This window comes from Chanodichthys erythropterus, chromosome 2 (genome assembly GCF_024489055.1).
Source record: "Chanodichthys erythropterus isolate Z2021 chromosome 2, ASM2448905v1, whole genome shotgun sequence".
Taxonomy (NCBI): Eukaryota; Metazoa; Chordata; class Actinopteri; order Cypriniformes; family Xenocyprididae; genus Chanodichthys; species Chanodichthys erythropterus.
In genome coordinates this window covers 13,553,739-13,566,229 of record NC_090222.1, presented here as the reverse complement: position 1 = coordinate 13,566,229, position 12,491 = coordinate 13,553,739, and the positions used below count along the sequence as shown (strand labels likewise).

General features: G+C 35.5%; 1 protein-coding gene across 1 annotated transcript; it reads right to left on the bottom strand.

Annotated features, from left to right (window-relative positions):
* Positions 1–4,027: 4,027 nt before the first annotated feature.
* Positions 4,028–12,203, bottom strand: m6pr (mannose-6-phosphate receptor (cation dependent)). Its single transcript, XM_067392876.1, has 7 exons — positions 11,870–12,203; positions 9,959–10,125; positions 9,696–9,853; positions 9,176–9,282; positions 6,047–6,177; positions 5,809–5,935; positions 4,028–5,709 (listed from the first exon to the last, which is right to left on the bottom strand). Exons 2-7 carry the CDS (start codon positions 10,105–10,107, stop codon positions 5,584–5,586), a joined length of 798 nt encoding a protein of 265 aa, XP_067248977.1. The 5' UTR covers positions 10,108–10,125; positions 11,870–12,203; the 3' UTR covers positions 4,028–5,583.
* Between the last annotated feature and the right edge of the window lie 288 nt (positions 12,204–12,491).

Sequence of the window (12,491 nt, the reverse complement as noted above, 5' to 3'; positions counted from 1 at the left end):
ACTGATGCAGCTAAACAGCCAATCAGAATTGTGTGAAGATGATTGACGCGAGCAGCAGCCTATCACAGCCCCGTCCGCCCACTAAAGGGGCTGATATTGATGTTTCATCCACTTATTTGAAACTTGTGTAATTCCACACTGACAGTTAATTTAGTGATTCCATGATTTAAAATGAACATTAAATATCAGCACAAGACTCATTTCCGTTCACTGAGCAGTTTTTTATTATTTCAAGTTTTCAGTGGTGTATAAAGTATTTAAAAGCCATACTTGAGTATAGATATCTTACTAAAAATGACTTTGGTAGAAGTTAAAGTTACTGTTTAGAATATTATTTGAGTAAAAATTTTAAGAAGAGTATATTGAAAAGTATATATATTTTTTAAATGAAACATACTTAAGTATTGAAAGTAAAAGTACAAGTAAATGTAAAATGCAAAAGTATTAAAAAATATTAAAAATTGTTCTATACACAGACAAAATGTTTATTGTAAGTTTTAAATATAAAAAATACTAATATGTTAATTATACATTGATCATTCATGTTAATTCGTAGTGCATTATAACTAATGTAAAATACAACTTTAAAATGTTAAAATGTAAATGCTGAAATTAACAATGAACAATACTTTTATTAACCTTATTTAATGTTATAAATGGACTCTTATTGTAAAGTGTTAACATTTTATATAAATCCAAATTGCCATCTTTACACACAAAGGCATAGCATCTATTATTTGTATACTTTCACACATTATTTGCCTCTATTTTAGAAAACTTGATGATTAGCTAGTCAAAATGTGTTACAGTGCTGATAAAAAAAAGAACTGAAATCGAATGCATTTCTTTTTTGTTATGTTTCTATCACTGCATGATAAGGATACAGTTTAAATATGCAACTTTGCTGGATAACGAATGCATGAAAGAGAACAAATGGATATAAACTAATGCAAATGAATGGTAACAATCGTGACATTAAATAGTTGGTGTTTTTGTCACATTGTTTTAACTGCTTGAGATACTACTAATGTTAGCATCCTCTCAGCCTCGAAGGCAAAAATACTACTGTTCTTCACTAATGCAGCATCAACAAACTAATTACTTTATAACGATATAAAAACATGTACTGTAGTGTACACTGTATAACGTACCATTTTGTAGTCTATGTTTTAAATCTTTGTCAAAACAAACTCTCCGATGCGTCAGTGATAGTTTTTATTTCGCCTCTAGAGGTCGCTCTCATACTGTATAATGACAGCTCACTCTTCTCAGCCACTCCAGCAACGGACGCAACCGGGAAAATGAAATCAACCGCGGTTGTGCTAGCACTTGTTTGCACATGCTTGCTTGCAGTCTGTGTTCTTCCTACTTTATTTCATAGTAAGTAACGAAAATGCATTGGGAAAATGTATCGGAATAAAAGTAAAATTTGACAGAAATATAAAAACTCAAGTAAAGTACAGATTCTCCCAAAAAATACTCAAGTAACGAAGTATTATTACTTTGTTACATAACACCACTGCAAGTTTCCATATTTCAGACTTTCCTTAACATCCTTAACATTGAGAAATCAGAACAGTCCTCCAGTTCCTGCAAATTCCTTGATTTTCCAGCATCTTTTGCATATTTGAACCCCTTACAGCAGTGACTGCATGATTTTGAAATCCATCTTTTCACACTATGGACAGTTGAGGGACTCATACGCAAGTATTGCAAAAGGTTCAAACATTCACTGAAGCTCCAGAAGGAAACACGATGCATTAAGAACCAGGGGTTGTAGACTTTTTGAAATTTGAAAATCGAGGTCAATTGAACTAAATTTGTCTTCCGGAAAACATGTAAGTATTTCTGTTGCTTCCGAAGGGCAGTACTAAAAAAATATATAATATTTAAACAAAAAAAGAAAAATTTGGACATCTTCATCCTGTTCAAAAGTTTTCACCCCAGGTCTCTTAATGCATCGTGTTTCCTTCTGGAGCATCAAAACAACCCAAGTTGGGTTGAAAACGGACAAACTCAGCGATTGGGTTGTTTTAACCCAACTGTTAGGTTAAATGTTTGCCCAACCTGCTGGGTAGTTTTATTTAACCCAACTATTGTTTGAAAATGACTATATGGCTGACTTAAAATTAATCTAAAATGAAATTAAAATGTTCATTTATTCAACATATTAATAAATGTTAATTTGCAAGATATTTGGGGTTCATTTTAAGTAAGCAATACAATAATTTTTAAACAATAATTGAGTTAAGTAAAACTACCCAGCAGGTTGGGCAAACATTTAACCCAACTGCTGGGTTAAAACAACCCAATCGCTGGGTTTGTCCATTTTCAACCCAACTTGGGTTGTTTTTAACCCAACATTTTTTAGAGTGTAATTGTTCAAACCTTTTTTAAAGGCAATCTATAATGCCCCTTTTCACAAGATGTAATATAAATCTCTGGTGTCTCCAGAATGTGTCTGTGAAGTTTCAGCTCAAAATACCCCACAGATCATTTATCATAGCTTATCAAATTTGCCCCTATTTGTGTGTGAGCAAAAGCACGCCATTTTTGTGTGTCCCTTTAAATGCAAATGAGCTGCTGCCCCCGGCCCCCTTTCCAGACGAGGGTGATTATGAGGTGATGATTTCTCAATACACATGCGTGTCGAACGCCTGTGTATGTGTACGAGTCAAATGAAATATACTTTCCAAGGCTGTGCGTTCGTCTGTGTGTTTACACTAGCGTACATGAAAAAAAATGAAGTATACCCTGGGCTTAAAGCAGCCCAACATGGCCTCATCCCCTTTGTTGCGTGTTCTCGGGGCAGGGTTTATGTAAATTTTAGGGTTAGTGATGTCACTAACTCTGGAAGAAGCTTGTTGTAGTCTCTACCAGCCATTTGTTGTAGCCCTTAAAGGTGCTAAAGAGGATCTTTTCGTCGACTGAGAAACCAAAGACTGTTAGTGAGTTTTTGAAATGAGCGCATGCGTAAGAACAACCCCCCTCCTTCACAGCTCATTTCAAGGGAACGCCTCCCAAAACTTGTGCATGAGTATTGGAACACGAGTGTTTACCACCGGCATTCGCTGTGTCGTGTTAGTGGATTCATTGTGTCGGACTCACCGCAGGTAACTCATAATCTGCAGTTGTTACTCCTGACAAAAACATTGCATGCGGCGCCTGTGGAGTGTGGAAAGTTACTGGAGCGCGCAGCCGCGCACGTCTCACACAAGGAACGTCATGGCAGTGATTGACAAGCCAAAGGGCCAATCGTTTACGTGATGATCGCGTAAACGACTGGCTGATGTTTTTAAGGCCCTACCTCGTGCACAGATGATGTATATTAATATTATTCCTTTCAGTGCACATAATAAATAGTCTTTTATTAATTAGTAAAGACAGTTTCAAGTTTCAAAACAAAACATCCTCTTTAGCACCATTAATACTTGTGTATGAGTCCCTCAATTGTCCTCAGTGTGAAAAAGATGGATCTCAAAATCATACAGTCACTGCTGGAAAGGGTTCAAATATGCCAAAGATGCTGGAAAATCGCAGAATCTGCAGGACCTGGAGTATTTTTCTTAAGAACATTGGGCAGTTTAACTGCTCAGGACAAACAAGGGACCCATGAAGAACCATCACAAAAAAAAAAAAAAAAAAACTTATTTAGGACAGTACTAAATAAAAAATAACATGTATTTTTTGTGATCCCTCTTATTTTTTAAAATAATTAACATTCTGCAGATTCTGCAAGGGGTTCACAAACTTTCAAGCAGCACTGTATACCTAAAAATAATTTCACTGAAATTTTGTGTAACATAATATTCATTTTCACCCAAAATGGCATATGCCATAAAACCTCAATTTAAATTTTAGAACATGAAACTACGCAGATAATAAAAGTGACCTGTTTTGGTTAAAGAATAGTTGAAAGAATAGTAAAAGTTGTAAAGCTTTAGTCGTGCAAGCCAGAAACAAGTTTTCTATAGAAAATCATTTTTAGAATATCCAGCAAAAACTGTAGTGCATACACAAATCAGTAATCAAACACTTTATTCATACTTTCCAAAGCAAACAAAATGAATATTTTCACACTAAAATTGTAAAGAACAATAAAGCAGTTGCAAGTACAGTGAAGTCACCCCTCACACAGGCCTGTATCTCAGGAAGTACATCAGGATAACATCAAGCCAAATGCGTCATACCTTTCTGCTATTAATATGGAGTGGACTCTACTTATTAATGCAGAAGCTAAACCAGCATTTCTAATCTGATACTACAGAAGTGTTTTTTCAAGGAGCCTCTATCTCACCTTTATACACAGACCAAAACTTCAATGATACATAATAATAGAGCACCTTGTATGGCTTGAGTTTCTAACCATCAGTTCTGTTCCTCCTGATTTTGTAAAGAGTTGTAATTCTATGATCTACAGCTCAAAAACAGAAGTGTTTATGCTCATTTATGATCTCAGCTCCTCAAGGGCATAAAGAAAATCTATGACTCCACTAAAAACAAAAATCAAGCTTAAAGCTTCAGTGCATTCAAACACACAATAACAAAAAGCGTTGAAAGAAAAATATACTGCTGCTCTGTCATTATCTGAAATTTTGTCCTGTGGTTTCCAGTGAGGATTTACAGTAATACCTACCGTATGAAATAGATCCCACAGTCAAAGAATCACATTAACACATTAACATCTAGTAGCCAAAATTCAGAAAAAACTAAATTAAAAGAAAGCCAACCAAATGGAAACATTTCCTTTCAAGTTGTTTCACCACTTTAACTGTTAATTGTTGTCAATGTGCCACAAATGGCTCTTTCCAAGAACAACTTTTTATCTTCCGAAAGCTGCATTTTCCTCAAATGTATCTTTTTGATAACATTCGTGATCGCAATTTATCATTAATACCATCATTCAGAAACATCGCATATAGGTTGTAACAGGCTGAAGAGGTAGGCCTGATCCTTATAACTTCTCCACACTAACACAATATTCCACAACAAAACAGCCGATTTGGAATGTAAAGCGAAGCATATTTGTGAGTATAATTTTTCAAATAATCAATTTCAGTTACTTTTTTGAAAACTCTGAAATAGAAAAAATCATTTTTTAACATTGAATCGATTGAGTTTCGGAGCATAAGCTTAAAAACTTCATTTCAGTTTCATCAAACGTGTTCACACTGCAAGTAAAACTTGATTAACCGTTCAAATCAAAATAAGTACTTTATACCAAACTACATCTATGTGGTGACCATATCACACAGTCAAGCAGCACTGATGTCTTTTACTCCCTATAAAGACAGAAAACAGGGGCAGTGTTGCATGCTTATGATGATATCTTGTCATAAATATCAAATATATCTGTAGGTCTTTGGGTTTCTGAAAACTTGTATATTTAACAAACAAATGCCAAATTAACTTTTTAATGGATAAATAGAGAATAAGTGCTACTGGGAAGTTAAAAAAAAAAAAAAAAACACGGAAAAACAGCAGCACTTCTGAACTAGGAACACGCCTGCTGAACTGAACATCTCTCTTTGGGTTTCAAAACCATAACTGTCCAGCATCTTCTCATTGGTTGTTACGATTTGGTCACATGGGAAGTAAATGGTCATCCCTTTCCTCTGGCTCTTCCCCAAGAGGTTCGGTAGCCACACCTCTGTATGTGGGGGGTTCTTCTCTGTTACCACGGGATCGGCAGACGAAATCACATCCGTCCTGTTAGGATAATAAAAGGGTATATTTGGTTCATAAAGAGGAAGAATGACTGAAACATGAGTCAGAGGCTGAGACAAGTGCACACGTAATGAAACCTACAGCAGATAAGTTGCCAATCTGTGACCAAAAGCCATAGTTGGGGAACTGTTCAACTCCTTTGGCTCCAACTACCAGTCGCTGATAGAGGAATCCACCGGTAATATATACAGCCAGGCAGGAGAATACACTATGAACAGCAAACAGCAACATTACATGTAAAGTATGAGAAGAGGTGATTCATGTGTCTCCTTGATAGCCATTAATGGTATGATCTCTCTGAGAATGTTGAAGCACTCACACAATAAGGAATATGGAGCCGGCACTGAGTTTGGATGGGATTACAGGACAGACTGCATTGGTGTCTAGCTCAAACAGGTAATAACAGTCCTCTTGCTTCTGATTGTCCTCCAAAATCACAGAAAATTTATCCTAACAAAACACAAAGCAATTAATGATTGATAAGACAAGGACTGAGTTGAAATTAGTAGGTTATTCTGGTTATTGTCAAGGTAAAAGCTATCTTGCATACCTGAGATAATTGTTTAGTCCAGAAATGACAATGCACTAATGCGAGTAACCATGTTTAAGGTATATAATTTGGCGGTGGCTATTTTTTTTCGCACTAAGTGTAAATAGTTGTTAGATGCTATTTATAATTGTTAAAATTTCCAAGGATCAGCATTCTCCCCTAAAAAAGTGATCAGGCAGACCAAACCTTAAAGGGATAGTTCACCCAAAAATGAAAATTTGATGTTTATCTGCTTACCCCCAGAGCATCCAAGATGTAGGTGTCTTTGTGTTCTACTGAAGAAACAAATGATGATTTTTAACTCCAACCGCTGCCGTCTGTCAGTGGTATAATGCAAGTCAGCGGGAACTTGGACTATAAGAGTAAATAAAACACGACAGACAAATCCAAATTAAACCCTGCGGCTCGTGACGACACATTGATGTCCTTAGACACGAAACGATCGGTTTGTGTGAGAAACTGAACAGTATTTATATAATTTTTTACCTCTAATACACCACTATATCCAACGGCATTCATCACTCGATTCATGAGGTCTGATCGCGCTCTGACAACGGCAGGGATGTCTAGCACTCATTGAAGTATAAGCACGAGACATCACTGCTGTTGTCAGAGCACGATCAGACCTCACTAAGCGAATGCTGAACGCAGTTGGATATAGTGGTGTTTTAGAGGTAAAAAATGATATAAATACTATTCGGTTTCTCGCACAAACCGATCATTTCATGTTTAAGGACATCAATGTGTCGTCACGAGCCGCAGGGTTTAATTTGGATTGGTCTGTCGTGTTTTATTTACTCTTATAGTCCAAGTTCCCGCTGACTTGCATTATACGACTGACAGACGGCAGCGGTTGCAGTTAAAAATCATCATTTGTGTTCTACTGAAGAAACAAAGACACTTACATCTTGGTTGCACTGGGGGTAAGCAGATAAACATCAAATTTTCATTTTTGGGTGAACGATCCCTTTAAGTCATAGAGACTTTAAACTTTGTACTCACACCACCTACAATGTCACCAAGGTTCGCCCCGATCGGTATGACAGGGGCGCTACAGTGGTCAAAGGTATGAAATCGCTCAACTTTTAGGCATAGGCTCAAGTGTCTTATATTGTTGGAATCATTGGCTCAAGACAGACAAAATACATGCCTCGGATTCGATCGTTATTTTCGTGAAATTTTGGGGTATTTTGGATTTTTTGAAAAACCTACTTTTGCAAACTAGTCCTAGGTTTTTGGCCCAATCGGAACCCAACCAGTGCAGCGAGATTCTCTGGAGTCTGACTTTCATTAATTATCAAAAAAAAAAGTTGAAATTTCGATTCACGATCCCTAAAGGCCACCAGGACTTGAAGTGGGGCGGAGCCAATTTTAATAAAGTGGCTATAACTCATGAACAGCATGCAATATTTCCACCAAACTCAGCACATCTATGAAAGAGTTCATTCTGTGGTCGTGCGAAAAAGGACGCGGCGACTGGCCGCTTGGTGTTGCTACAACAGGGGGAAAAAAATACGGCCACCAGGGGGAGCCTTTGTGTTTTTCACATGCGTAAAGGATTGTGTATCAGATGATTTTTTTGCACAGGCCCATGACGTTCATACCACAGGGCAGAACTCCTCAGTCTAAGCAAGTTTGCCTCTAGGACCACCGCTGTCAAATGAATCGTTAAATATTGGAGATAATATTTTTTTTTAAAAAAACAACTTTGGCGAAATGATCCTAGGTTTTTGGCTCAAACTAGATAACTGTTAAAAAGCTTTAAAACACATATTTCCTATGGTAAATTGCCTGTATTGGCTGTAATGATGGCAAGATGGCTACAGGCTTGCTAAATAAAACATAATACCTTTTTAGGAATATGCTTAAAGGCCTTAAAGAGCTTGAACCCCGATAATTGCTGCTCACAGCTATATTTAAAATAGTATTTACATATTGTAGTGTATTGTAGTATATTATAAAGCAGTATGCAATAACACCATATTCCATATTACACAATTTTCAGCAACAATATTAAAGTCATGTGGGTCACGTTTTGACAGAAGTACAACTAATGTTTATGTTATGAGGGTCAATAAAATGATTATATATATATATTTTTTTTTTTACTTGTCCGAATCTATTTAAAAAACATTGAAAGTCATTTCATAGATGCATTTTTTATTTGAATTATTTTAGGGATATAAAGTAAAAATGTCAGTGATATAACTGTCCTGACATTATATTGAAGAAAATGCCTCAAGTAAAAGAACTACATGTTTTAAATGGAAAGCTTGAGTAGTGTAAGAAGTCAGTGTTGTTACTGTTAACTAAAAATAAAACTATTAAAATTGTTTTCAGTAATTGAAATAAGCTGAAATAAAATAGAAATATTAAATGAAAAAAACTTAAAAGAAAATTAGAAATGAAATGCGTTTATATTGAAGTAAAAATTACTCAAAGACTAAAATTACTCAAAATAAAAGAAAACAAAAGCATATAACAAAACTACTAAAATGTACCTAAAATGAAAATATAAAAATTAAAGCACATTTAAAATATGAATAAATACTATAATAGTAAAATAATACTAATTAATACCAAATAGCAAGTTCTTTTATTCTTATTTATTTAAAAATATAAAAAAAAAAACAACATCTAAAAGGATGTTAAGATATCTTTAATACTTCTTGAGTTACAGGCATGCAAAGTTTTTTTTTTTTTTTTTGGGGGGGGTCAGTGTTTCTGAATTGTCACTACTGTCATTTAATGCAACAAGGAATGCCAAACTCAACATTTCTTACAAATAATCTTACAAATAATCATAACAGATAATCCCTCAAATCCTAGCAAGCATTTCCTCATGTATACATCTCAACATGCTATCTGTACCATTTCAAATGCATAAAAAGTTCATACCTCAGCACTCGTGCTGCATGAAATCATAATCATGGCTTTTCTTGGCTCTTTTGAACAGTGGGTGTCATATCTCTCGCCCCCCTCATAGACGAGCAAAACCCAGTCACCTGCACCAAGAATAAAAGGAGAACTAATGTAGAAAATTAACAAGACTTCCTATGACACCCAGAATAAGTTCTGTAATGTAGTGAAATTTAATGTGTGTATTATAGGTGTTGCATTGCAAAAGAACATAAATCATAACATAAATGAAAAATAAATCCCTGTCATCTACTACTATGTAACTAAACTTAAAATCCGCAATCCGCAGAAGAATCAGCAAACCATAAAAAGAAAATTGCAGTTGTCATTATTATAAATGAACGTTCATATGAATGACTACTGAATTAACCATCAATTTAATATGAAATTCAATTGGAAAGAGATACTGAAGACCATAATGGGTTCAGAAAAATCCACCTGTAGCAAAAAGAAGCAAATGGTGACATGTCATTTCGCAAGGTCAAGCAACGTAACATACTTCCTTTAGTAGCTCGTGTTGTATTGTAGCTTCCAATTTGGACCAGCTTTCCATCTTTGTCTTTCTGCACAAGACCTGCGTTCTTTTCTCCACCAGCATCTCCACACACCTGAAAAATGTATTCATATGGCTCCTTCTCTTGTCCTGTTGCGGTGAAGCTGTTCAGAGAGAATATAAGGATAGTTAGGAAGTTTCAAACTATAACAAGACCATCACAACCTGCAAGCATGAATGAAAGAATAACTTGCAAAAAACTGGCTTACGTTTTATTGGTGAGAGGCTCCAAAAAATGGAGCGTTTTAGTCCCAGATTCGCTGGCTGAAATCAGCTTGCAGTTGTCCGTGTTGTACTTCGCTTGCACTCCAGCAAGTAGTACAAAAAGAGGAGTGATTATTCTCACAGACAGCAACATGACTTTCAGAGGTGGTGCCTGATGGGAAAAGGGCATTAAATAAACTTGGTGAATTTATCCAATGACTGACTGATACATACATACAGTACATACAGTGGTGGTCAGAATTATTGGCACCCTTGGTAAATATGATAAAAGATGACTCTAAAAATAAATCTGCATTGTTTATCCTTTTGATCCTTAATTCATAAAATTAGCAAAAATCTAACCTTTCATTGAAGGAAATGAATTGAAAGTGGGGGACTGGAACTTCAAACGGGACCGTTTGGTCAGATGAAACTAAAAAAAGAGCTTTTTGGCAGCAAACCCACCAGATGGGTTTGGTGCACACATGGATAAAAAGTACCCCATGCCCACGGTTAAATATACTGCTGGATCTTTAATGTTGTAGGCTTATTTTTCTGCTGGAGGTCCTGGACATCTTGTTCAGATACATGGTATCATGGATTCTATCAAATATCAACAGATAAAAAATCAAAACCTGAACGCTTCTGCTAGAAATCCAATAATGGGCCGTGGTTGGATCTTCTATCAGGACAATGATCCAAAAAAAACATCAAAACCAACACAAAAATGTGTCTCTGAGCACAAAATGAAGCTTCCGACATGGCCATACCAGTCCCCTGACCTAAACCTTAAAGAAAATGAGTGGAGTGATCTGAAGAGAAGAACCACCAACATGGATCTGGGAATCTGAATGATCTGGAGAGATTCTGCAGGAAGGAATGGTTTCTGATCTCTTGTCAGGTGTTCTTCAAACTCATCAGGCATTATAGTAGAAGACTCAGAGCTGTTACCTTGAGGTTGCAAAAAGTATTTAATAAAAGGGTGCCAATAATTGTGGCCTACGTGTTTTGGAGAAAAACATTTATTTCATATGTGATTTTCCCCCCACTTTCAATCCTTTTCCTTCAATGAAAGGTTAGATTTTTGGTAATTTTATCAATTAAGGATCAAAAGGATAAACAATGCAGATTTATTTTTATAGTCATCTTTGATCATATTTACCAAGGGTGACAATAATTCTGACCACAACTGTACATAACCCCATGATAGAAATGTGGGCAGTGTAACAAAAAACTGACACAATATGTGCATAGAATATATATAATAAATATTTTATCATGTATTAAAATCATGTATTATATGATTAATAAAAAACTCTGGGACAAAAATTAGACAAACATTGTCCTTTTTTCTTCACTTTTGGTATCTCATAACAGCTTGCATATTTTATAACATTTTATTCATTTTTTTTTTTTTTTTTAATGGTGCACATCTTATGTGTATTTCACACAAAAAATAAATCAAAAACTCTTAAAACAAGAAATATGTTTGTTCAAATCTGGCTCATATTTTTGGCTGCATAACACTCTGAAAGGCCAAAGTTGAAAGGTCATTACTGTTTTTTCAAAAATACGTGATATTTGTAAAGACCACAGATGGAAACCATTACTTTATTTCTAAAGTACAATTTTATAAAATTCGTGGAAAATTGTTTTTACTCTGTATGTTTACTACAAAGCCTGGTTCTAATGTCAAAAACGATGTAATCTTAATGCAATATCACTGAAAACGGTTCCGAAAAAGACAATAAAAAGGTAAACTGCATTGATCCAAGTTCAAGTAAGCAATGAAGTAAACGGTAATTAAGAACTTTAGTTAGGAAACCAGATAAACAAGCTGCTATTAGCATAAGCTGTCACATTTCAGCTAATGTATATAAAATCAAATAAATGCACAAAGCCAAACACAAACGTACCTTTCAGAATTCTTATGCCAGTGTTTACTGTATATAAATTAAAAGTGGAAGGTTTCAACTAGTTGTCTAGATGTAGAACCCTGCCTGGGGTTCTTCTCTTTCCAAAGCTGTCGCACTAGTTGACGTCCTTAAACAACACTTAACGACATTACGTCAAAATATCCGCTGGTATCGATTATCACACATTGAATAAACAAACTTCGTACTATGTTAGCATTAAAAAGATTGCATGATTTAAAGGATTTAATTGTTTCTGTTCAAACGCGGAAGTGAAACTAAACAGGCGCCACATGTGACTGTGCATGACGCGGAAGCTGACGAGCAGCACGTGAACATGGGATATTGAGTGCTGCTCAAACAAGTCTGAGCGCTGCCTTAGTTACAAGCTAGTGTTGTAGATCTAGTTGATCATCAAACAAGACGTGTCCTTACCTGATAAGGCTCAGTCAGCTATCCTGTTTGACTTAGATATTATCGTAAAAGTAAATTGCATGACAAAAGGTCCAGTCAGACAAAGAAGTGAGGATGAAAAATAAGTTTTATTTTTAAAAAGAATAAAGGAATAGCAACCAAAGAATACATTTGGGTAAATAAGAATCATACTTTTAATAACTGAGATCTC